The sequence below is a fragment of the Tinamus guttatus genome, unplaced genomic scaffold (genome assembly GCF_059628265.1).
Source record: "Tinamus guttatus ecotype Peru unplaced genomic scaffold, ASM5962826v1 Tinamus_guttatus_pri_ptg000297l, whole genome shotgun sequence".
NCBI lineage: Eukaryota > Metazoa > Chordata > Aves > Tinamiformes > Tinamidae > Tinamus > Tinamus guttatus.
In genome coordinates this window covers 2,560,376-2,585,731 of record NW_028288831.1, presented here as the reverse complement: position 1 = coordinate 2,585,731, position 25,356 = coordinate 2,560,376, and the positions used below count along the sequence as shown (strand labels likewise).

At 41.1% G+C, this 25,356-nt stretch overlaps 1 protein-coding gene across 5 annotated transcripts in view; it reads right to left on the bottom strand.

Moving 5' to 3' along the window:
- Positions 1-365: 365 nt before the first annotated feature.
- The window catches only part of TNC (tenascin C), a 69,252-nt gene continuing 44,261 nt past the window's right edge, over positions 366-25,356 (bottom strand). For 2 of the 5 annotated variants that reach the window (XM_010223435.2, XM_010223439.2), the window contains exons 11-24: positions 24,746-25,018; positions 22,508-22,780; positions 14,411-14,683; positions 10,162-10,284; positions 8,784-8,927; positions 7,637-7,756; positions 7,037-7,180; positions 6,079-6,209; positions 5,407-5,539; positions 3,900-4,051; positions 3,397-3,493; positions 2,538-2,699; positions 1,132-1,295; positions 366-513 (exon numbers count right to left, since the gene is read on the bottom strand). In XM_010223435.2, coding sequence (XP_010221737.2) covers positions 403-513; positions 1,132-1,295; positions 2,538-2,699; positions 3,397-3,493; positions 3,900-4,051; positions 5,407-5,539; positions 6,079-6,209; positions 7,037-7,180; positions 7,637-7,756; positions 8,784-8,927; positions 10,162-10,284; positions 14,411-14,683; positions 22,508-22,780; positions 24,746-25,018 — 2,300 coding nt within the window. In that variant the 3' untranslated portion in view covers positions 366-402. Of the gene's footprint in view, positions 514-1,131; positions 1,296-2,537; positions 2,700-3,396; positions 3,494-3,899; positions 4,052-5,406; positions 5,540-6,078; positions 6,210-7,036; positions 7,181-7,636; positions 7,757-8,783; positions 8,928-10,161; positions 10,285-14,410; positions 14,684-16,154; positions 16,428-18,293; positions 18,570-20,984; positions 21,258-22,507; positions 22,781-24,745; positions 25,019-25,356 lie in introns of all 5 variants that reach the window. The other 3 variants (XM_088527965.1, XM_010223437.2, XM_010223438.2) reach the window with 3 other exon arrangements.

The window sequence follows — 25,356 nt, the reverse complement described above, 5'->3', positions numbered from 1 at the left end:
GGCTGGTTCTAAAACAAACTACCAATGTACAAGCTGTTCTCCCTCCCCTACCCCGGGCCACCCAAGAGATAGTCAGACTGTGCAAGAACTTCATCCCAGAGGCATTCTGAGAAAATAAAAATTAATAAAACAACATACAACCCTTGAGATCATTGTCTTTGGTGTAAAGGATGTTAGCCGTGGGCAGGCGGAGCTGCTCTGCCGAAAACGCGGTGGCTGCTTAAGGCTCGTTGATGGGACTGCAGAAGCCTCTGTCGGGCCAAGTCAAGGGTCGTCGATGCTTTGGTAAGGTCACCAGCTCCTCACACCCCACCACCCTGTGATACCAGAGGATTCCCCCTCACCCCTGCTCTCTCCCTCCCCCCCATGCCCTGCCTGTAGCCCTTCTGTCACTCCGCGCCTTTACGCTCGCTTTCGTCTTCCTTCCAGATTTCGGAAGCTGGAGGGTCTCAGCTTCATCTCTGCAAACTGGATGGAGTACTCATGGCCCTTCCAGTGGAACCAGTTAACGCCCTGCAAAGGCAAAGATGAAGCATGAGAGGTTGTCTATTCCCCTGCCCAGACTCCCAGAATGGTTAAGGTTGGAAGGGACCTCTAGAGATCATCTAGTCCAACCCCCCGCCCTCAGTTTTCAGCCTTTACTGCTCTCATTTCAGGTTGCAGGTTCAGTTTTCTACCACAGGGAACAGAAGCACAGCAAAGTAAAGGGCCTTTGGGAAGCACAGCTCACACAGCACAGGTCTAGGTCACACAGCCTATATGGGACAGATCAATGCTGTCCCCCAGAGCTGCAACACTTTGTCTGGCCTACATGGCAGAAAGAGCGTTTTGTTTCACATGTGGGAACATATGGCTGGATGGTTGATAGTTCTTCCCTGCGCACTTGGGGTATTGCCATGCTAAAACATATGGAAAAAGTCATCAATATTTGCTCAGCTGACATGAAATTATCATTTAGTGAGAAACTGCCCATGATTTTCCATATTATCCTTTGGCCTAATACAGTGAGTTTTATTGGTGCTCTGATGTCTGATTACCTGAACCACCTGAATGAATGAATGAACAATAGATTCATTATTGCAGTTCACACTCTTCTATTGTATTATGGAAGACTTTAAACACCAAGCTCACCTGACTATGGCTGTTGTCACCATATCTGCCCATTAGATTGACTCGGTGACAATTCTTGTACCAGAATGCACCCTTGTATGACAAAGCACAGTTGGTGATGGCGGAATCATTGTCTTTGTCGAAGGTGGAGAAGGACCTTCCATTATGGTAGGTCATGGAGTCACCTGTTTGGGGGGACAAAAGAAAGGGCAAGGTCATGGTTTGCATGGTTTAGATTATATGGAGGGAACCATTCTGCACAAAATATTTGGACTGTGGCATGCACCAACAGTGAAGTCTGGTTGTGCACCTAAGATTTTAAAAAAATTGACTTGTTTTACTTTAGAAGGAAGTGCACAGTCTTTGTCATTGGAAGACACTCAAAACATTCTTCCAGGTCGTCTGTAATCCCAAAGTTATTAAAAGGTCACTCATGCAGCTCTATTTCTGCAGTTTTTATTGAAAACTGGACTTTGGCCTTCCATACAGAAGGTAGTGTATACATGGCAGCATCAAAGGGACCTCCACGAAGAGCGAGTTGAGGCCACAGGAATCTCCACACTTAGTTGGTCCATGCAGTTAAGCTACTTGTCTTCATTAGCCACTAACACAGAGTACAGATGTCTTCCTACTGTTGACTTCCCAAGCCCAATGACTGGGTGCCCATTTATAGTTTGAGTAATGGGGAAGCTTGTGCTGAGCTCATATTTGATAGCTTAGCATCTCCTTTTACTTAGCCCTGAGCACCTACGAAGTAGTCAGGTGAGATCTTACTAGCAGTAGCAGTCCCCAGGTTAAATCCTATAACAGATATACATCCTAGAACTTTCTAGAAAAAAACTGTCTGCACCCCTATTAGCTGTACAGAAAGTTTGTGTGATGGTGAGAGGGGACACTCCAGAAATGCCTCTTTCTGGGCTCTCTTTCATACACCTTGCAGTATGAAAGTATTTCCCTTTAAGATGTCCTCTGGAGCTGGATTTATGTCCTACTCCTCGGAAGCACCAAAGAGGACTCAATAAGAGCTGCAGGGTCTGCCCCAGGATAATTACAATAGGCAGATGATTTATTCAGCAAAATCACAAATCTTGTTATAGTAGGGATATAGCATATCCCACGGACAGAGATGAGGGTGCACTAGGCTATTATTAGCTGCATAAATGACAGTCAAGCCTTGCCCAAATGTGATATGTCTCTGTTTAATACACTGCTTTATATTCTGTCATAAGCATGCCATAAAAAGTGGCACCTAAACGAATGGAGGATTTAGAATGGGATCATAAAAGATACTGATATGTTCATATTTTCAAATGCCTGACACAAAAGAGGTACCTGCTGTGGGTAGCTCTGCCCCATTTACACATTGTGACTCTGAGACAAATGGGAGGAAACTGTAAATCAGAAGAAAAAAAAGAATATCAGCTCACCTGCTGTGCCGCTGTATCCATCTACTCTTAGGCGGTAGCGGCTCTTAGCATCTCCAACGCTGAACCTGTCATAGACAGCGTAGGCTGTCTCACCTCTGTCCCGCAGATCCACACGCAGCTCATACTGGCCCTGAGCGGTGATTCTGTGGAGGTTCTCCAGACCTGTAGAAATATATGAATGATCCATTTATCTCCCCAGGTTTATCTTCTATTATGTTATGCCATGAAAGGGCTATAACCAGCCTGCATAGATACAACACGGCATAAGCCTTGCTGAGGTAAATGAGCTTTTTGAGCTGTAGGGTAATGTAAATACAAAAATGGGCTGGCAGAGACTTTAAAAGATTCACATAGACATTCTCAACCTTTCTAATCACAGCATCATCTAAGCTTTTGGGAAAAATAATCAAAGGTGCAATGCATGATCATGAAAGAAATGTTGAGCAAGGTTTGAAAATTTGCTTTTTGCAGGTTTTCCTCACTTCATTTTCTGGGGCCATTTGCTTATGTTTTTGGGGGTGTCCTAGGAGTACACTAGTAAGGTTTGCATTTGATTCTTAAGTAATCCTGTGTTTTCTTACTGAATACCAGCGAACACTGACTTGGTACATTCACTGACCCAAGAAGAGATAATATTTATGAGCTACAACTAGAGGGGACTGGATTGGATCCAATAATCAATATATTCCTCATAGCATGCTTTTCCTAGTCTTCTTAGTCCAATCTTCTTGCCACAAGAAGTTTTAAAAATTACTTTTGCCAACTAAGTCTAAATAAAGGCTGCTAAATGGCTCCTAGTATTTTGGGGGTTTTATTTTTGGTTGTTCTTAAAAAAAAAAAAAAAAATCTTGCCGCTCACCTATCCAGAATTCATCCTTAAGATCTCCAAAACCAGCCACATAATTCCTCCAGTTCTTGTAGAAATCTTCCTTTCCATTTTGGCGCCTCAGGAACACCTACAAGCAGAGTATGTTCAGATCACCTCCATTTCACTTTACTTGCTAGTTTAGAAGCTGTGTATCTAATCTAAGATGATTTCAGGTCCCTCTATAGCCAATAGAGAGAGATCCATGCTATTTGGTAGCAAATTGTGTTTTCCTAAGTGCTGAGAGCATTGACATGATCCATGCTCTGGAGATACCTTCCCTTCCTCTGACTACCAAAAGAGCTGGCAACCTAGCTTCTAGGCACAGAAGCGTCCTACAAAAGACAAAATTTCCCAAATTTATAGACAAAGCAGCCCTACGCTGGTGGAGTATTATGAAAGATGCTGTAGGAGACCAAGACCTGTTCTGTGACCACTTTTCACAGTACAGCCGGTTGACAGCAAGGCTTGATTCAGGCGCTCTACCCATTACTCACAATCCATCCGCCCCCATCCTCGCCCATGTCGCAGAAGACTTGCAGAGGCTGTGCCTTGTCCCCGTTCAGGTAGATTGTGTAGAGCCCAGAGGCAGTTTCTCCATTCAGAAGAGCCTGGGAGCAATCTTTAGGATAAGGATAGAGAAGACCACCTGCAACAAAAGAAAACAAGGAGCAGTTCTTAAGAAATCAGCAATTGCAAAGAACATGTGGAAATTAGGTGAGTCACATAAAAATCTATATTGGGTCAATGACACAGCCAGGTACAGAGCCTAGAAGCTCAAGTCACAGTTGTGACCTTTCATACAAAGTACTTGGACGTATAATACTAAATATGTTATAAAACTAGTTTTTTTTTAAAAAAAATTGTAAATGACAGTTGAAACTACATGGAAATGTTGCTTTGTATTTCTTTCTGATAAGCAGGTAATAGCATCATCATAGTTAGTACAATTTCTAACCATAAAAAAGGCTTAAGCATTTGTCTGAATCAGAGATTGAAACTGTGTTTGCATGGGCAAAGTTATCAAGTTCAGTTCCTGCTTATGTCCAATTTAGTGAATGTTTCTTTAATATACCCAGATTCAACTTTTATTGCTGGTTGACGCTCATCTCCTGTTGCTGAAGTTCACTCTGTATTATACAACAAAAACTAACTGTGAGCAGACCTAGGGTTTTCTGACTTTGATTAGCATTTCTGAGAATCCTAGAGCTGAAGTTAGTGCAAGTGCTTGGAGGAAGTATGCATGAATTTGAAGGCCTTGCTGGGTCTGAAAGACTGGAAACAGTCAAAAGGGAGACAAACGACAGGCAACATTTCACAGTTAATATTAAGCAACATTTTATTTTCCTTTCCTTCATTTCAAAAATGTGTCAGTGAGATCAGTGACTGCCAGCTATGTCAACTGTAAGGTGACCTTCAGTGAACCCAAATTATTATTGCATTCAGCTTGCTGGAAAGTCTTTCCTGCTAGAGCTGGAATGAACATGCCAGCGTGGCAGTGTGAAAACTGATCTCAAAGAGGAGAAAAAAAAAGTAGAAATTCTTCAATTCTGCTCTGAGGACTGTTGAACTGATTTTTTTTTTTTTTTTTGTACACGTGGTTTGCTTCCTTTCAAGTTAAAATATTGATTTGTTTTAACAGCTTGCTATGCATCAACACATAAACAAATTGAAATGTCTGTCTGAATTTTAAAAAGTAGTGTTCCTTCAACATTTTGCATGGGAAAGGCATAATGTTTCAGCAGGAGGATGACTATGGTGGTGAACACAGATGGATAGGAAGAAACAAATTTCATTCTGTCAGTCTGGGAGAAGCAGATGGAACTACAGCTCAGAGAGCTCGAAGACTTCTGCACTGACACTACCAGTGAATGAAGTGCTTACTGACAATTATTTTAAAAAATTTCTGTGAAATCTCCATCTGCTTATTGCAGAGCTCAGAGACATCCTGAGGGAAGTAACTTAAACATTATTTCAGCTGCTCACACACTTTAAGGTCCTTACTTGTAGTGAAAATAGTGTGGATCACTTTGCTCTTCAAGGATCTGTTCAGCGCCTGAAGTTTCACCGTGTATTGAGTAGATGGGCTCAGCTCTGTCAGACTGTAGGAAGTTGTCTCAGGGCCTAGGATGACTTCCTATAGGGGGAATAAATAACACAGAGAAATCTCAGCGGTGAAATCATAAAAACTGGAACTGCTACATATTTTTACATTTGCAGATTAATTTTCTGTATATCATTTATGGTATTTTACCATTTAAATTATTAACAAAACACTTTTATTCCCTGAAGATTTTTATAATGTTCAGTTTCATAAGAACTATGAGAAAAGCTATCTGGGAATGAATATTTAATGTAATAACACTTACGATATGTCGCTTAAAGACAACTTAGCATAAGTGTTCACATGCCTTGAACATACAGGTTTTCTGTATCGAGGGAGAGGACTCTCAAAGTTCAGGCTGCAACTAGGCTTCTATTTCAGAATATGATTTGGGAAAGCATAAAGCAGGTTTGAAATTCATTCATGTTCAAGGCAGCACCTAGACAGGTGCTTTGTATTTTACCACGTTCAGTTTCAGGAGTGTGTTTATGTCCCATGGCCAGAGGGTACTAAGCAACCCTACTGCTCGGTTTTGAGGCACAGCCTCTCCGGTTTGGATACAAGCTCCATACCTTAACTTTGCCATCAACGGACTCATAGATGAGGAGATAGTCAGTGACAGGAGCACGCGGAGGCCTCCAGGTTATCACAGCTGTTTCTGACTGAACCTCAGTGGCACTTAAATCTCTTGGAGCATCCAGTCCTGAAGGAGAAAAAAAAAAAAACAGTTACAATCACTTCAACATGAAGTACAGAGACTATTAAAATAACAAAACAAGCCAGGAAAGCAAACTTTTGCTCTACAGAGATTTGAGACTAAAACCAAAATCACTAATTTATTCATTATATTCATTTTGTGTTTTAAAAATAATCTTATTACTGGAGATTTTAAACTGCATGTATTTATGTAACTTAAAATATCAGCCTGTTTTAGGCACTTCAATTTATAAGCAGTTGCTTTGAAATGTCTTTTGAAACAAAGCTGTGCCTTTTACTATTTCACACAAGAAGACATATCATATTTTTAGGAAACTGATATTTTTTGTTTCCAAAGAATCCTCTTATGAACAGGAAAAAATTTCATATAATATACTTTTTCTGGCTACAGTGTCTATTCACTATCACAACTATAGCAATGAATTTGCCTGGTTCTGTTCTTAACTCTTTGGTAAATGTTCCTGAATGAGGCAAGGACAGTCCATAAATGAGCAGTGTATGCTCAGAAAAATGAGAATAGTGCATCATTTCACTGATATTTAGAAGAAGCTGTCAGGATGGAACAGCTACCAAACAAATGCTCCTGCTCTTGCTTCATGTGAGAAATGCTGTAGAACTGTTGACAAAATACTGCTTTCTGGGCCAGACAGATGGCCTTCTATCAGGGGAAAATATGGTGCAAAGATTAGCAAAACTCAAATTTGGGCTAAAAATGTGCAATGTGCTGGATAGCTTGATGGTATTGGAAAAACGTAAACCCGGTGGGACTACAAAAGATGACACCTTGCCACCGAGTGAGGTGTGAAACAGCACCTGTAGTGAACTTGGTAGAAAGGGTTTCACTCCTCTGTGTGTCCTTCAGTGCATGGACCTTCAGTGTATACTCAGTTGCAGGTCGAAGCCCGTTCAGATCATACTCCACAGTGTTTCCTGACACCATCTGATTAACTTCTGGCTCTAAGAAGCAAACACACAAGAAAAGGACAAATCCCGGCTGCTGTTCAGGAGGACAGACATGTCACTGTGCTCAGCTCCATTCTCAGTGATCATTTCTATACCAGGTGGGAGCAAGCATGAAATAGCAGTGAAAGCACAGACCTAATTTCTTTGTTTACACCTACACTGAATGTGAATTAACAGCAGTCTTCTATCTAAAAGTATTAGCACTCTCTAGTGTTCATATGAATTATAACACTGTCCTTTCTTTTCCCGAATATCAGGTATGAATTATGAACTTGTAAAGAAAACAATGATATTTCAAAATACTTCCAACAAAAAATCTCCTTCAAATAACAGCTGTCCCCTCACTCCCACCTCATCCTCCTGGAATCACCCTGCTAAACTCATTCCTGAGGATCCCTCTTAAAAGCTGCAATGTTGACAGCTCCCTGACCCATCACTAACTCTCCTTACCATCCTCAGAAACATAGGAGACAACGTAATTATCCACGGCGGCAATTGCTGGCTGCCAGGTCGCCAATGCCTCAGAGTCTGTGATGTTCATCACTACAAGGCCTGATGGACTGTCCAGAGCTGGAAAAAAAAAAAAAAGAGAGAATACCAGATTGAAGGAGTTAGACAAACAGTTTCTGCTGCTTTACTTTAATGATATGATACAAAATGTGCAAACATTTTTGCTTAATGCAGCTTTTATGATCCCCCTTTGGAACAGTGGAGTTCTCCAGAAAAGACGTCAGAGCCCATAAAACATCAGCTGTCTCAGCTGAAAAGGGGGGTCAGTGCGTGAAAAGATTAAATGCTGAGAACAGATATAGCTAGTTCTGTCCTCAGATCTGCTCTTGATATCTTCACTCTTAAGGGCTCTGCCAGAGCTGACATATTTCCCTCAACTCTCTCAAGTCAGGACTGCTCTTTGAAGTGAACTCAGGAGACAGAGCTTGAGAAAAAGAACTTATTTGATGGCAACCAATAGCCACTCTGACCTACAGCTTGCCTAGAAAGTTTTAAAATAAACCAACTGAGCATCCAGGTAACCATCCAAAATCCCCACATGCTCTGCCTTTCTTTCTTGTGGCAGTCTATGTTGCACTTCGTTTTATGCTTTCCCTAAATTGGGATATATGTCTGCCTCCAGTACAGCTAGAATGGGCTATAAAATTCACCTTATTATCCAATACTCGTCTTCTTCCTTGCATCTCCAAACACTTGCTGGTCCCCAAGAAAGAACAGTTAAATTAGAGGGTAAGATTAACAGCTGTAGAGTGGAACCCATTTCCTTTTGGGATATTGAAAGCTATATTGAAGAAAGTATGAGAGAGAGGATGTTTTTGTGCTTGAGGATACTGGTCTGGGACCTGAGAGATCTGGGGTTTGAGTCCACTCCAGAAAGTGGAACGAACTAAACTGAGCCGGTCCTCAAAATGGGACAGAAAGGGATAGGAGGGACAAACACAGAAAGGGAAAGTGGGCAAAAAAGAATCTTACAGTTTGTAGTGATAGCCAAAGTGATATCTCACTGGGTCTTCATCTCCAGTTCCTGAGTCATTTATATGGCACAAACAGTGCATTTGAAAATCACTGTTTCTACTGTATGTATTACCTGTTTTCAGTGTTCCAGAGATGGGTTCGCTTTCTTCAAAGCCTTTCACAGAGATGATACTAACAGTGTAGTCTACACCCGGGATTAATTTCACCAGCTTGGTCCTTGTCTTGCTTCCATCAACTGTAACAATGCTGGGAGTACCTAAGATGAAGCCGAATGCCAAGGGATTAATAACATAATGTTCCAGTAAATGCTTTAAGGATGTGTTTCATCTGAAACCTATTGTGACCACCATGGATGAACTTGTGCAAAAGTGGCTGGATTTTTCCTAATTACAATCACTAATGTTGAGGGACAACCTCAGGAAAACATACTGCTGCCATGAAGCCTAAATCCAAGATATCGATTTGCATTTTTTTCCTGGTGGTATCAATGTCCAAAGTAAGAAATAAATGAACATTTGTGTTCACAAAAATACTGGAAGTTCACAAATGAGACAGTTGAAAACACAGGTCTCTCCATAAGAAAATTCACACACCTAAAAGGACAAGCTACTTTAAATCTGCCTTGTTTCTTACAGAGGCTGGAGAAAGATAAGCTAAGTATGAGGAGTTTCTCTCTTATCCATCTCATCTTAAGTGTAGATAAGAGTATTCCAAGAGGTCCTTAATGTGTGGATGAGGACATATATTTATTTTGAATTCTGAGTTTATTCTGGAATGCATTTAAGCAAATTCCTTTCTTTAGAATTTTGTGACTACTAATGTGCTTAAAGTTGCTTGTGTGCTTACATTCTGTGTTGTGTAGAGGCCCTTATCTTGACCAGTCTTATTAAAAAACACTTCTGTGCTCCTGATGTTTTCAGTACTTGTTGTTTATGTGATTTTAGGTGTTTGCATTCAGATATGTCCATAAATTATGTCAAAAACTTGCTATAGGAAGATTTTTTAAGTTGAACACTAAAGCAGAGATACAATGCATGGAATGAAACACTGGGGAGCACAAAGGAAAACCACTGCCTTGGAAAACTTTCATAACCATAGATCATGATTACTATTTCCACGGGCCATCTTCTCAAATACGCTTAGCTCATAAAGTTCCTATAAAAGAATGAGGCATTTTGGAAATGTACCCTTACTGAGGAGACTCAGTGGGAACTGAGTTTTTTGTAAACGTGGCCACGATTAAGCATACAGCGATAGAAGCATTTAGCTCTAAGCAATCTTGCAAATGTTTTCCGTGGGATATGGGACATTACATTTACACAGAGGTTGGCCATGGGGACCATGTATGCTCACCAGTATTCCTGGCTAACAGTTGGAACACATGAGAGATGATCTACAGAAGACTGCTATGCACTGACATGAGCAGGGCTTATCTTTTCTGCTGGTCCCCTCCACCCATCTTCATCCTCTCCTTTGCTGTGCTTACTCACCTCCTGACACAGGGACGTAGGAAATCCGGAAATTATCCACACGGGAACGTGGTGGTGTCCAACTGATTGTAGCTGAGTTTTCTGTGATGTCCGTGAAAGAAATTCCCTTGGGAGATCCAACAACTGCCAGTGAAGAAAAGAGGACAAAGACAACACATAGAAAGAAAAAGGTAAATAATTTATCAATTCTTCTTGCTGAAAGAGTGATTTGTCTTAGTCTTCTGTGCCAAGAGCTGGTGCTGTCAATATTCTGTCCAATGCAATGATGCAGGGAAAAATGCACAGTTATGATCCTGTTGTTTTGCCTTGCTGTCTAAGTCCAGTTTAGCTGGATTTCCTGCTGATTTCAGAGCAACATGATGCTGCTAGAACGGGCAGAGAATGCAGTCCTTTCTACACTACTGGTGTGATTTATGATGACTTACAAAGGAGCTTAGGATACTGGATTTAAAAAAAAACACATAGGCACACATACTGCCCCAAACACCTCAACTCTTCCAACACAGGTAGGGTGCTGCAGCTGCACTGATTAGAACCAGATATATCTCCCCTTCAACAACTGCCTTGGACACCTGCATAGAAAAGAGAGGCCTGCTTGTCAAAACAACCTAAACTGAAGACACAAACCAACATCTACTACAGTCTGAATAACTTTTCAGTCAAAGACCTAATTAAGCAACATAAAAATGAGCATGGAAAGGGCTTCTGGAAGGACATGGTAAGGAGACCTGCTACTTGGAAGTTTATATTTAGCATCTCACTTCCAATCTGCCTTTTTGACTGTAAGCAAAACAACCCTGACATGTTAAAAACAAAATAAACAGCCCACAGAGAGAAGGCCATTAGCACAATGGTGACAGATATTAAACATTAGCCACATTAAAAGAGGTGGAACAGGCAGTGGGCAGGAGAAGGGGGGCAAGAGGAGAAAATAAATGACTGTGCTTGAAATAGCTTGGAAAGAACGTGTCTGTGAGGAAGGAGCTTAAGAGGGCTGTTTGTTCCATGTGCCCCCCAAAGCTCCAGCAGCAATGCACTAAAATGGCTGGAAGGCAAGGAAAGAAAAATAACCAAGCTCTCAAGAGAAACATAAATTACTTCTCTGGAGCTTGCTAGATATGCTGGCTCTGTGGGATTTGCTTATAGGGAAAAGCCAAAGAAAGAAAGAAAAAAAAAATTAAAGAGAAGGAAGAAAACAAGGTGAGATTAGTAAAACTACACAGCCCTCAAGAGCTGCTACTGAGTCAGCAAAGGTCTGGGGGAAACAGGAGAGAATACAGAATACCAGGCAAGAAAGAGGAATGAAAAGTGCACTGATTTCCTATTACAACATAGGTGTCCTTAGCAAAAAAGGCTGTGGGTAGCTCACTCAGGGCTTTCCTGGACACGACCCTTTCTGCCTTGCACAGAAACCAAAGTTCCCAGTCCCCCTGCTTGGATTCTGTGATGGCCAGGTCTGCGGGCACACGCTTTGGGCTTGTGTTCTGCTGCAGGAGCACTGCTGAGAAGCAGACTATGGTCACGGGAGCCTCGAGGTGAGCTGGCAAACAGAGCCAGGTAAGAGCAAGTCCCACAGCCCCAGCTATCCCAACCGTGGCTGCATTTCAGAGAGCAAACAGCACAAGGACACACAAGGAAAAGTGATGGAGATGTAACAGAGCTGTTCCCTTGAGCACAGGAAAACAAAAAAGGAGCAACTGCAACAATCTTCTTCAGCTACCTGAAAGCCAAGATTCAGCAGGCATAAAAAACAGGCAAAGTTTTTCCATCTTGTCATTCATTAAAAATAAAAAAAAATAAAAAAAGGAAAAGAAATTACATGCAGCTGGTGGGCAGATAAAGATGATTTGCATTATTCTCCAGCATTATGCCCAATAAGCTGTTTGAGCAATGGAAGATCTCCCTAAGCTGTGAGTTTGTTAAAACATCCATGGTACCTGGGGAGCTGCTATTACTCTTTTGGGCTCAAACATTGTTTTTCATCACTAACAAACTGCAAGACTTGCACTGGCTCTTTTCCCCTGAGCAAAGAGAAACAACAGGCTCCATTTATCGTATACGAATAGCATGTGAAGTGTTTTGGGATTCTCTCAGACGAAAAATACCAGCAGAGCACAGCAAAACACATTTAGAAGAAAACAGTAGCAGCATCTTTCTTCCCTAGGATATAAAGCAGCACACAGCCAAGCTGTGGTCTTCTGCTCAGGGCTGAACTGCATCTTGGCAAACATTACAGAAACAAATTTCCAGGAGGTGTCAAATGTTCCCCCGAGAGCAGCAGGTTCCTTGCTGGAGCACTGCAGCTCTGCACAGGGCTACCTCTAACCACCGTGATTTTATGGATCATGTTTTCTCTCGCAGCAGATTTTTTGGGGCCAAAAGGACAAACTGCAGAGAGCAGGGAGTCACCCACTTCAGTTGATGTTTCTTTGCAATCAAACTGGAGGTGCCAGACATATATGTATATAAATGCATATATTTGTCTAATATCTACTGAATCAGGGTCTAGTTAGATGTCTTGGTGGCCCCAGCTATATGTAGCAATCTGTGGTCTTAGTGAAATAGCTGTGTTTTGTGAATCCAGCTCTCCTATTCATAGCTTGCTTACAGCTGACAAACATCCTTTAGGCTACAGCCTTCAGCATCTGACATGCTCCTGAATCTCTCTGAAAGAGCTAAACAAAAATGTAGTCATGAGGAAAACGTTTACGATAAATAATCTGGGAGTAGATAAACTGGGTACACACTGCTAACAAGTGCAGCTGACTTCAAACATCCCTTTCCATCATGAGTCGACCCTCACGAGCGTGGAGAAAGGTGGCTTGTGACAGATACATGTTCTGGTTCATGTAAAAGTCTTGGTGAGAGTATATATTTCCTCCCTGTTTATTCAGGGGAGGTAATGGCAGTCAGAGATGTGTCTCTTCATGCTTACAACTGGCACCATAAACCCTGAGGAGACCCGAGGCCCTCATACACTGAACTTGGGCTTCTTCTGCTCTTCTCCCTCCTCCCTAACTTAGGTTGACTTCAAATTGTTAGGCTTTATATCAACAGCAAGCTCAAAATTTAGAGACAGTGGGTCAAAGCACATAGGTTCATTTGCTTTATATGTTTTTTTTTTTCCACAGATGCTTTAAAAATAATCGCTTTAAAGGATTTAAATAAGTTTCAAAATGCAACTATGAAAAAAATGGAAAAGATTCATTCAAAAATGCCAAACTGAAATGCTTCAAATTGTGAATCATTTTCTTTTTTTCTTTTGATTAATCTGAGGAATTCAACTTGGGACTCAAGAATTTTTTTACTTGATAAGTTCATAGGAAAATAATATAAGAAAGAACATACATCCAGCTACAACCAGCAAACCAATTTCTCCTTCTCACTGAGACTATGAAAATGAGGCTTTGTCGTGGTGGAGACTTTTCAGAAACACATGAAATTTTAGGCTAAGTTCAAACCCCAGACCTTTGCATTTCCATTTAGAAGTTTTCTTTGTCAGTGTGAGACAAAAGGCAAGAGCTCCAGCTTGTGGAATCAGTATACTGTAACTGAGGATCAAGGCTTCGGTATCTTTAAAAAAACAGCAGTAACTGCTACTTGTATCTGCTTCTTCTCTTCTAGAGATTTTATCTGGATAATTCACTAAGCTAATTCACTTCAGGATACTTGACATAAATGAACAGATAAATATAGTGACTTCTGGAGGTTTTCAAAGCACTTTGGCACCAAATATTTAATTTTGCAAGAGATTCAAGTTCACTTGAATTATTGAGCAGCTGTTACTCCTAGTAAAATCAATCTGAGTTAATGATGCTCAGTCCTACGGCTCATCAAACCTGCCAATACCTCTTGTAAATTCATTTCATTATCCCTCTTTTCCAGGGAAGTAAATTGATGTGAAGTGGGGATATGTAATTAGCCCCAGGAAACCACTGATAAAATCTAATACAGACACAAGATATTTCTTGGCTCCTAAATTCAATGCTTTAGTTTCTAGATTGTGCTGCCTACTTGCAGATCATGGGAGTAAATAAATAAGCCATATTAAATAGGTAATGATGAAGGTAAGAAATCAGAGATGGTTGATTATAAATCTGGACACTGCACAGAACAGAAACTTGGATGAAGGCCATGGAGAAAACAGTCTGAACACGACAGTAACAGCTCAAACCATCTAGAAAAAAACAAAAATGTTAAAAGAAACAGGGATGAACATGTTCTGCTTTTGTTACTGTGAAGACAATACCTGTGGTTGCAATTGCATTTATGGGTTGGGAACGTCGTCCACTGCTAACTCCATGGAGCTCTATTTCATACTCAGTACCCTCTTTCAGCCCCGATATATCATGGGTGCGCTCATGGCCTGGTACTATTACTTCCAGTGGATCAGATCTCCTTTTGGTATCCCTGATTTTTAGAACAAAACTGTCGAAAACCCCATCATCAGCAGTCCACGACAGACGGAAGCTCTCTGGGGTAGCATCTGAAACCAGAAGGTTGTCGACTTCCGGTTCTGCTTCTAAAAAAGAAGATAGCAGGAGGAAAAAAAAAAAAAAGATGACTTTTTTAACCAGTTCATTATTGACTGTCCTGAGGTCTGGATAGATCACACTGCAAGAATCCAACCACAGTTCAAATAAAGGGAAAGAATCTGCCTGCTATTAAAAAAAAAAAAAAGTATATTAGCATTACACTCATTATGAAGAAGAAATATGAGAGTGTGTGTGGGCCCGCTCAAAATTCATTATTTCATAGCAAATCCAGTATATAGACATACACCATTTGCCTCTGCCATGCAAAATTAAACATGCTCATAGTAAGTTTGATGTGCATTTGTCCCTTGCTTTCACTGAGCTACCCAGCATGTGTGAAACCTTCACATATAATAAGAACGAGCTCTTGTTACAGATCTGCAGCCATGCCTATAATTTTGTCAGATTTCCCTCTGTTAGGAGTATAACACAGAAGCCACTGGAAAGAGTCCTTTCCTTCATGCAAAACCCCTTTTCCATGCAGTTCTTGCCTCTGTAATGTTTCTGATCAGACAAATCCTTCACTTCTATAATAAATAAATACTGAAGCAACAACAAGGTGTAATGAAAATCCATATCCCTTAAACTGCACACTTAAATACAAAGTGAAAGAAGCCACTTGAGGATCCCAGGAGTTCTAACATACTAAGGAACTCTGAAATATCTTTAACTCAGTATGGTCAAGCATCATACCTACAGATGTGTTACTGGAGTGTTTTTTTTTTTTTTTTGTATCTTCAGTGCACTTTTTTCTTCTACGGGAAGACATTCCCATTTACTTTCTCACCAATCTCCAACCAGGTAAGCCTTAGCTTTACCAGTGCATAGACAGCAACATGCAGATGAGCCTGGATGTGTATGGGCTATGGAATCCGTCTGCAATGATTTTCCAAGAAAGCTCAAATGCAGCTGGAAAACAACAGCTATGATGAGTTTGAGAACGTGAGCTGAGGTTTTACGGAGAGAGATGCCAACCTTATGGGCGACAATGATCACAACTGATAGTCTGGAGGTGGAATCCACACAGAGAATGAAAGAGAGGAGGAAAGCCAGTGTGACTTTCCTCTTGAATGATTCAGATGCTTGGCAAGTTGGAGATTACTGAGGTGCTCAACAACTTCTAACAAGATAAGCTCCTGCTTGCAGCCATTTTTTGGTTAAAGACTCCAGTTAGAATTATCTGCATGACCAGAGCAAAAACTTTCACCACTCAGTCCACCTGACATGCTTCCCTACCAGCTCCTTCTTAGAGCCAAAAGTGAAATGCCAAGTAAAAAGGAATGGAATTTCATTGGTGAATCTATCAGTCACTAGGAGTTATGTGTAGCCACGATGCAAAAAAGGATGCAAAAGCCAACGTTTGTTTTGCAAATGGGTTGCATGAAACATCTTCCAAGAAGTGAGAGGAAAAGCAAGAGAAAAAGGGTGGAGGAGAACAATTTGTTTGCATTAAAATACCTGTAAGAGCGATAGTGCTTAGGGGCTTTGTTTGGTGCCCCTTGGCAAAACCATAAAGCATAACCTCATAGCCAATGCCAGTAATAAGGCCTTTAAGCTTCAGTTGCCGCTGGGCTCCTGTGAGGAGGAACTCCTGTGGGTCCAGCAGCTTGCCAGAATCCACCACGACTACTAGAAAGTTGTCAAAGGCATTCTCCGATGCCATCCACGACACTGTGAACCCGTAAGGGTTAATATCAGAGACAGTTAGGTTTTCCAGTGGGGGCATGGCCTCTAAAGGAAGGGAAGGTGCAAAAATACACAAAAAAAGATGTGAAAAACATTGCAAATTAGAAAGTATCACAGATTCCAACAAACATCAATCACATTTTTTCCCCAAAAATACAGATTTTATGCAAATGCTTAGCCAGGTCTAGAAGACAAGGGTTTTCAATGGAGCCTCCAGAAGTTAGCTGCTTAATTCTTCGTATTCATCAAGGCTGTCTCAGCACCTCATCTCACAGGCTCCTTTGAAACTCCTTGAAACCTCACCATATAAGCACATTTCTTCTGTTACACATGCACTATAAATAAGCTATATATATATATATGCATATATATGTATATGCACATAAGTTGTAATAGAAGTTGTAATAGAAGCCCTTTTAGAGATGTAATGCATGAAGCAGTAATTTCCTTCCACTTGTCTCCGCCATTGGTGCTTAAGGGACAAGCCTCAACTTTGGCATTCACAATTCTTGTATTTTGCATTCTTTATCTCTCTACTTCACATGAGTATCTCCAGCATTTCCTTCCAGTGGTGGAGGGTCATTGATGCCAGTAGGAGAGCCAGAAGCAGGGTATTAATCATGCAGGGTCATAACCAGTGCAAGTGCTAAATATTTTCAACATTGATTTAAGGAGATTGGAGAGAAGCAAGAGTTTGCACCAGCTAACGACAGGGGCTAATGATTGAAGGAGAGCGGAATCATCTGCCCCAAAAGCTTCATAGACAGCTGCTGATGTGACATGTTGACAACTTAAAGAAATTCCAGGGAAGTATTTTTTTTCACATAAATCTGATATGTGTCAAAGTTTAGAGGCTGAGGAGTAGCCTCACAAAACTTTCTCACCATAGCCCTGAAAACGAGGCCCAATTTCAGAAGATATTTTTCTCAGCGTTTATGTTCTTTCAAAATCTGATAGGACAAATATGGAAATCAACAGGCTCTCCTAAGCCTTGGGCCCCAGCCACTGCCAGTATTTCTCTAATCTTTTGACAAGTCTGGCCTTCTAGTCCCACATCTGGCAATTACTCAAATTCCACTCACTTAAGAAAGTACCAGTTGGTTAAATCGAGTACTTCAGCTGGGAAAAGGTTTTGAGTTTGGTTTTGATGTTTCATAGTTGCTCAAATTAATGTTTTGCTACAATTTGGTGTAAAAATATCTGTCCTGAAGTTTTACAAGTCTTTACATTTTGTGGTATACACATTGAGGATGTTTTTAGAATTTTATTAATTTGGATCTATTTATGCAACTTGCTTACTTGCTTCTAATGAAGCATTTCCAAACATCCATGTTTCAGTCTGGTATCTGTGTGGATGGCTAAACAAATAATGAGTCCCAAATACTGAAACTACTTTATAAGATAGGTGTTGAGTGACACCAACACTCTAAACCCAGAGAGTTTATAGGAACTACTGCAGATCTTATTGCTGTGCCACATGTTTCCCTAACAGTGAGAAGCTTTCTTTTAAAACACCAATTTCCATGTTGCAGTTTTCAAAAGGAAGCACCAACGCTCTGATGGAGCAAAAGAACGGGAGTTCAAAGAAAACACTATGTCACTTCTAACTACAAGTCATCAGAGAAGCAAGTGCAAAATGCAATCATTTCTTTAAGGTAAATAGGAGTTAAAAAAAGATTATTACATGTGGGAAAAAGACTCAGGAGGTCTCTTAAGTTATTTGAAATTAGTGCTCATCCTGGACAGTTCTTTAAGGGTCAACATGACTATCTGATCCATCCTCAGAGGAAGGTGGTAAATGAAAACACTATTGCTGGAAAAGATATTCAGTGTTATAGAAAGACTCTCATCCATGCTGGAATATATATTTTTGTAAACCAATAAACAGAATGCAAACCTGTAAGCAGGTACCTGTCATGACAAAAGCAGTGAGGGGCTCTGTGTGAACACCTGCATCGGTGGTGCCCTTAATGTTAATGTCATAGCCAGTGTAATCTAGCAGGCCTGAGATGTGAGCGCTGCGAGCACCTCCCGACACTGTAAGCTCCTGGGGTTCGTGTGCTGCATAGGAATCTCTAACATGTATAACAAACTTGGCAAAAGGCCCATCTCTTGTGGTCCACGAGAGGTTGAAGCTGTCGGGAGTAACGTTTGTGAGTGTGAGCGTGCCCAGCTGTGGCTCAGCCTCTGAAGGAGAGAGGAACACAGGTGAAAAGACAGCATTACTCAGGGGCTGCAGGGTGAATGAGCAGTGAGGAATTAGAGCTGCTTAAGCTATGTTTGTATACGCATTTTAGCCTTGCTTTGCAGGGAAAGAATGGAACATTGCAACCGCTATTTGCAAGGTTTTAGAAAGAAGCTAGCGAAATCAGTGCTGACTTTTGATTTATTTTTCTCATTCAATTTTCCTAGGTAAACTCACTTTTCCTAACAAAATGTAGACCTGATTTACAGAAGCACTAACAGCATACAGCCCCAGGGTAAAATAATGGAAACTGTAGTTACTCAGCATTGAAAAGCTGACAGGGATACTCACATCCACAGCAAGTAAGATAAAGCATGATTCAGGCAAGATATCAAAAATGTACACCCTTAAAATCTGTTGCTTATAGCTGTGGATACTCATATTTTTGGATCCTGCAGTTTATTCGAGGTTTCAGCCCTAGCACTGATTACATCAGCACCAATGTTGGGCCAAAACCTCCCTGGGCTCTGTGAATAAGCTATTCCTCATAGAATCATGGAATTGTTAAGGTTGGAAGGGACCTCTAGAGATCATCTAGTCCAACCCCCCTGCGCACGCAGGTCCTCTGATTAGGCACCAATAGACAATATCTAGAGGACAGAGCAAAAAACTCAACACAGTAGTTTTCCTTTCTGAGCAAAAGGAGATGGCTGCTGGTCTCCTTCTCTCTGGCAATTCAATGGTCAGGACTCTCCTTCAGGAAGCAAAGGCTTTCCTATTCTTCTAGAGGAAATATAAAACCACATCTCTCCACTGTCAGGAGGAAAGCCTGACTTTCCAGCTGTAGCAGGTGGAGAGCTCTTCATCCTTCCTGGTTGAAAGTCATTTCATTTAGTATAAAATTGTTAGAGATTCACTAGAGCAGAGAGACAGCAGGAGCGTGACCCTGTCATCAGGTGGTCACAGAGCCCTGTGTCTGCCCCCAGGGTTGATTCTCTATTTTTTCTCTTGCCAACTGGATATAAACCAGAACATCTGTGGAAATGCAGCCAGCAAAATACAGGAAAGTAATTACATATGTGATTCATGCTGGAAGAAAAGTAAGCAAGATATATCTCATTGATGAAGAGAGCAATGAAAGAATGAAAACCTCTTCATAACTGCTGCAAAATGTTCCAACTTTTGCTCCCCATCCCTCATCGCAAGACTTTTAAGAAATATTTCACCTTTTTCTCCATAAAAATCGAGGAACAAGCGCTTCCAAGTGGCCCCAGTTAAGGACACATGCAAGATCTGCTGTCCTGCTGTCAACTGGTGACCAGCAAAGCCACCATGGCAGACAGGGAAGATAACATCATTTAGGAACGATACTTCTGAAGACAGGGTAGGAGGTCAGAAAATACTCACAATGCAAACAAGCATGGGGGAAGAACCCAGTGAAACTGAGCATGGATCCATCAGCCCGGCATGCAGGTCAAAGAGAACAAATGGATATTTTCCAATCTAACCCAGATGGCCACATCAGCAATGGCCACATTCCTTTACATGCCGCTTGCATCCAGTCAAGCAGGTTCACATCATGATATCTGCATTCCAGAGAATCCCACATGCAACAGAAGTTGAAATCATCTCTTCAGGCAAGTCACAGTGAGCTCCTATTATCCCAGAACACTATCAACATGGGAAAAGCTCTGGCATCCAGTAAAACCACCATTATCCTTTAGTACTCAAAAGTCTCAATGCAAGTGACAGAGCAGTGGGCTAGACATGAAGAAAGGGTGGACTTCTTTTTTGAGCCCAGCTCTTTGATGGAAATGCAAAAAAAAAAAAAAAAAAGCCAGGCAGAGAAGGATGTTGGAACAACACAAGGTGGCTGGACCACTCCATGCAGTTTTGGTTGGACATGTAACATGCTGCCTGAAACTCCAATAAGGGAGTCAAATGTTTTGGAAGACATTTTACCTTTCCAAACAAAGAAACAAAATGACATGCAGATGCCAGTCTGATCTGACAAAGACATGAAAGCTCTCCCACCAGGAAAAGAGCAAGTGAGGATGGGATGAACAAGAAGATTATTCTAGATCAAATGCAAAGGTAATCTGTAAAAAACAACCAACTGGAGCAAGCCGATTATATATACACAGAACTTGCAGATAAGTGCATATATAAAGGAAACCAATCATGGTTTACCACTGGCTGCCTTAATGCTGGGGTCACTTTTTCAGCCTTTTCCATTGTCTCACATCTCTCTTTTTCCGCTTCTTCTAAGACTCAGCTTATTTCAGTCTTCCCTCACAGCAACCTTCCGATTATTTACCAAAGGAATGATGAGTTGGAGACACGTTTTAGAGCAGTTCGGTGGACAGAAAGGAAATAAGAGAAAAAAAATCAAACCTTGAAGGTGAAAAGCGAAATACCTGTGGTTGCCAATGCTGTCAAGGTCTGACCACCTTGCCCATCAATTAAACCATGGAGTTGAACAGTGTAATTAGTGGCACCTCTGAGGTTGGTGATTACATAGCTTCGGGAGGCCCCCGGCACTGTGTGAACCAGGGAGTCCAAAGGGAAGTCAGAGTTTCTGACTTCTAGAATAAAATGATCAAAGGCATTGTCCTGTGCTTCCCACGTGAGCGACATGCTGTCTGAGGTAGCATTTGATACAGTGAGTTTGCTAAGAAGAGGTTCCTCTACTATGGGAAGAAAAACAAATGGAAATGTGCTGCGATTATTAAAGCCCAAAGCAATAAAATAAAAGTTTGAATTTTACATGAAGCACAGGTCATAAAGAATATCTAGCCTTGTATTTCTCAATGTTTTTCATGTCAGGATCCCTATAGTCACCCTGCCCGTGTTACCTGTAATTCAGTGAGGATATTCACAACCTACTGACACAAGAAAAGTAACCCTGTATTACTGAACTGATCACTGATATATGATATTATGCTTAATATCTCTGATGTTAGAAAGTTCAAGAGCAATTGTGGGTCATAGTTCTTCCTTTTTTAAGCTTACTTTAGTAAAACTAGATATATTCCTTGTAATCCTTAAAAAGTTAGAATTCGTATTAACTGTACAATCTATTGTCAGGCTAATCTATTACTAAGATAAATTGCTATGGCAGCTTTTCCTAAGATCTTGTCAATAGGCAAAATTCGGTAGAGATATTAAATTATCATGACACGAGCTAGTGTCTGCCTGCTTTGAAAATGTGGTTCTGCTTCTGTAAACTAGTCCTCTCCTTCCACTTACCCTATAATAAGCCAGCACACATCTGACATTTGACTTCCCTTTCTTCAAGAGCCTGCCCTGGAAAAAAACTGCCAGTCATAAAACCTTGGGATGTGCAACGTGCCAACAGTTACATACCTACTTATTTCACTTACCCTCATCAAGTTAAATGCACTCTTTCAATCTCTCATCCAATTTAAACTGAACTCTGCAGTCAAATTAAAGCAATGCATTGGCCTTGTAGGCATCTACTGTTACAGACTAAAATGTGCCTGAAACCTATAAAGCAGGCTTAAAATGGTATCTAGAGATCTGCTTATTGAAGACAAACAGGGCTTCCTTTATGCAGAGTAACAGATGCTGCAAGCCTAATGTAATACATCATCTCCTGCTTCATTTTTGGGATATTTACTATGTTTCTCATTTGTGTGACAGGTTACTCCTATCCTGATGTTTTGAGTAAAGAGAAAATGCATTGCTATGTGAATGAAGTTGCATCATATTGTGATTGACTGACTGCTGGATGGGATGGTAGATTAACATTCACAGGTCCAAATGTCTCCAGCAGGTCTTCCTTGGGAGTTGTCAAGGAATGAGGTAGAGGATTTGGCAATGGGTAGATCGATGGGGTAGCAGAGGGCAGAGAAAGGGGTACAACCTGTAAGGAAGAGTTAGAAGAAAGGAGAGTTAGCATTGAGGTAGGTTTATATACCTGTGGTAGCTGCAGTACTTATCGCCTGAGTGCGGAAATCATGAGTGATCCCATAGAGGTAGACAATGAAATCAGTGCTGGGAGAAAGCCCTGAGATATGAGCAGTTCTTGAGTTGCCTGAGATGTTGAATTCCATGGGCTCCAGCAACCTGTTAGAATCAATAATTTCAATAGTAAAGACGTCGAAGTCCCCACTGGTGGTTGTCCAAGAAAGGTTGAAGCTTTCAGGAGTAATGTCGGAAACGGTTAGCTCACCAACTTCTGGGTGCTCTCCTGAAGAGGAAAATAACATTGGTCAGAATGCGATGGCCTCGTACTTCCTTCTGCTCAGAAAAGCTGAGCTTTACTCATGACGACAGCTCTCTATAAGCTGCCCTTGGAGAAAACAGTCTGAGTAAAAGTTCACTACAGCCACAGAGGCACTAAGGGAAAGAAATCAAAAGAAGATGCTTCAGAATTATGTATAAAGGGGGAAACAAAAGAAGGAAAAGAAAAAAAAAGTTCTAAAGTTATGGCTTTTCAGAATGGCCATGCATCTTTGAGGTCTGAGCGTGACAGCAGACGCAAAGGACATTTCCAAATCCAATGGCTTGGAAAGTCAACTTTTGCTTTGAGTGGAAGCTAAACTAGAAGCCATTATTCTATCCAGAGGGAAAGGTTGTGATTTGTTTTAGCTCTTCTGCTTTCCCTTTCATCTCAAGACTATGGAAACTGGCATCTGCTTTAGGAGCTGGAGCCAAAACGCACAACAGCGACAGATGCCTTAGCTCTGTAGACATCCCTGACACTCTACAGGAAGACTCAGAAAATTCTGACAATTGGAAGTTCTCATAAGAAAAAATTTTTAAAAGGCGGGTGCTGTGTGTGATCCAGAAATGGAAAGGAAAACCTCAGCAGGGCATCTTCTTCTGTTTTTGTTAAGTTAATAAAAAGAGAACACATTGTGAATTTAGGCAGGACACCCATGAAGTTGGTTTTCCTCTTTGTGCCCCCACAGTCTACTTTGTCTAGTTGCATTTGTCTATTTTCAATGGACAATCTGCTACCAGCTCTCATTCAGGACTCTCAAAGTGCAGGACTGCCAGCCTGCAGAAGGATATAGACAAAGGCAAGCGCCTTGTGTTACACACATTTCTGCCTAAGCCAAGCTGCTTAAAGTGTTATTGCAACAAACCAGCTGAATTGTGTCCACTTGTTAAACTCTGTTTAGTTCTCATGTCTACTTTTATCCCCTTCCATGCTGGGAAACATGTACTCAGGGAAAGCATGCTCCAGCCCCTCCACAATTGCAGTAGGTTGCAAAGGGCTAAAAGGAAGCCTGGAGCTGGCAGATCTACAAGAAATCATCTCAAGGATGAACCCCTGTATTGCCAATCTATTCATATCCTGTTCATAACCAGTGATCATAGTACCTGGAAGGGGCAGCGAATCATATGGAAAAGACATAAGTGTATTTATTTTCTACGTCTCACAGAAGGAGTCACGAAAGGTCTCACTTATCTAAACTGCAGTTTTTCACAAGGTCAGTCAGAAAAATATTTTCATGACTCTTGGTTAGTGTCATGCAACCTTCTGATGAGTTAAGGCTTAACTTTCTTTTTTCAGGTCAGTTTTAAACAAATGCAATTCTGAGGATTTGGATCTTCTTGCATTATATCTTTTCAGGGCAATCAGACTGTTTAACAACTTTGTATAGCTCAGAGTGGTAGATATCCACTGCTTTCCCATGGAAGAGCATATGCAAGGTGGTTGTTGTTGACCTTTAGTCAGCTACATATGTCACACTCCTGAGACTGTACTTATTCAGAAGGTGCTGAATTGATTCAGATATAACTTCTGAAGGATAAAACCCAGAACATTCCTGGCTTTGATTATGTGGGCTATAAAGAAGAGGTATTCATAATTTTAACAAGACAGTCTGGGATTTCCTGACCATGTAGTGTCAGCCAGCAGAGAAGTGAATAAAAGGGAAGAAAACAAACAATTCCGAGAGGAAAAAAAAAGAGCATTCCTAAAAGCAAATGGCTCCATGAGGGCACTGAGACTCTTATTGGAAAGTCTGATCATGAGACATTTCCATGCCAAAGATGTTCAGCCAAGCTTTAATGAGTTCAGGGCACCCCATCCAAAACAGCCCAAGCGAGCAAGCTTTCACCAGCAGCTGAAATACGTCTGGCTCATATCCCCATCTGCAAAATAAGGGAGGAGTAAGGCTGGGTGAATGACTAGTAAAGATACCTGTCGTGGTTTCAACAGAAAGGGGTTTGGTCCTGTAGCCTTGAATTACACCTTGAAGTGTGATGTTATAAGGTGTGTTGGCCTTGAGGCCTGTAACATTCATAAAACGCAGTCCACCTGGGACTGTGATAGTCCTGGGTTCTTCTGGTTTGCCAGACTCCTGCACTTGAATGATAAAGTTTTCATAGGTCCTGTCAGTTGCTGTCCAGGTGATTTGGAGACCATCCCAATTAACTTCTGACACTGATAACTTCCCAAGCTCAGGTTCCTCCTCTGAATAAGGACAGAGAGTCAATCAGTTATTCAGATTACAGACCACTGGAGATGAGGTATTACCTAACGACTTTTCACATTAATGAATTTCATTTGCAATCGGTGGCATGGAGATGTACACCCCTGCACATTTCCATTCTCGGCTGCCCCAGAAAACTCATAAAGTTTCTTCAGAGACTTGGTAATACAAAACAGTAAGAAAAGAAGCATAACAATAATCATATTAATGCTAAAGCATAGCTCATAGAAGACAGTTTATAGACTGTCTTACAGCTGCAAGTGTTTTGCCAACACTAATTACAACTCCCTATGAGACAAGTAAGTATTACTATAAGCAC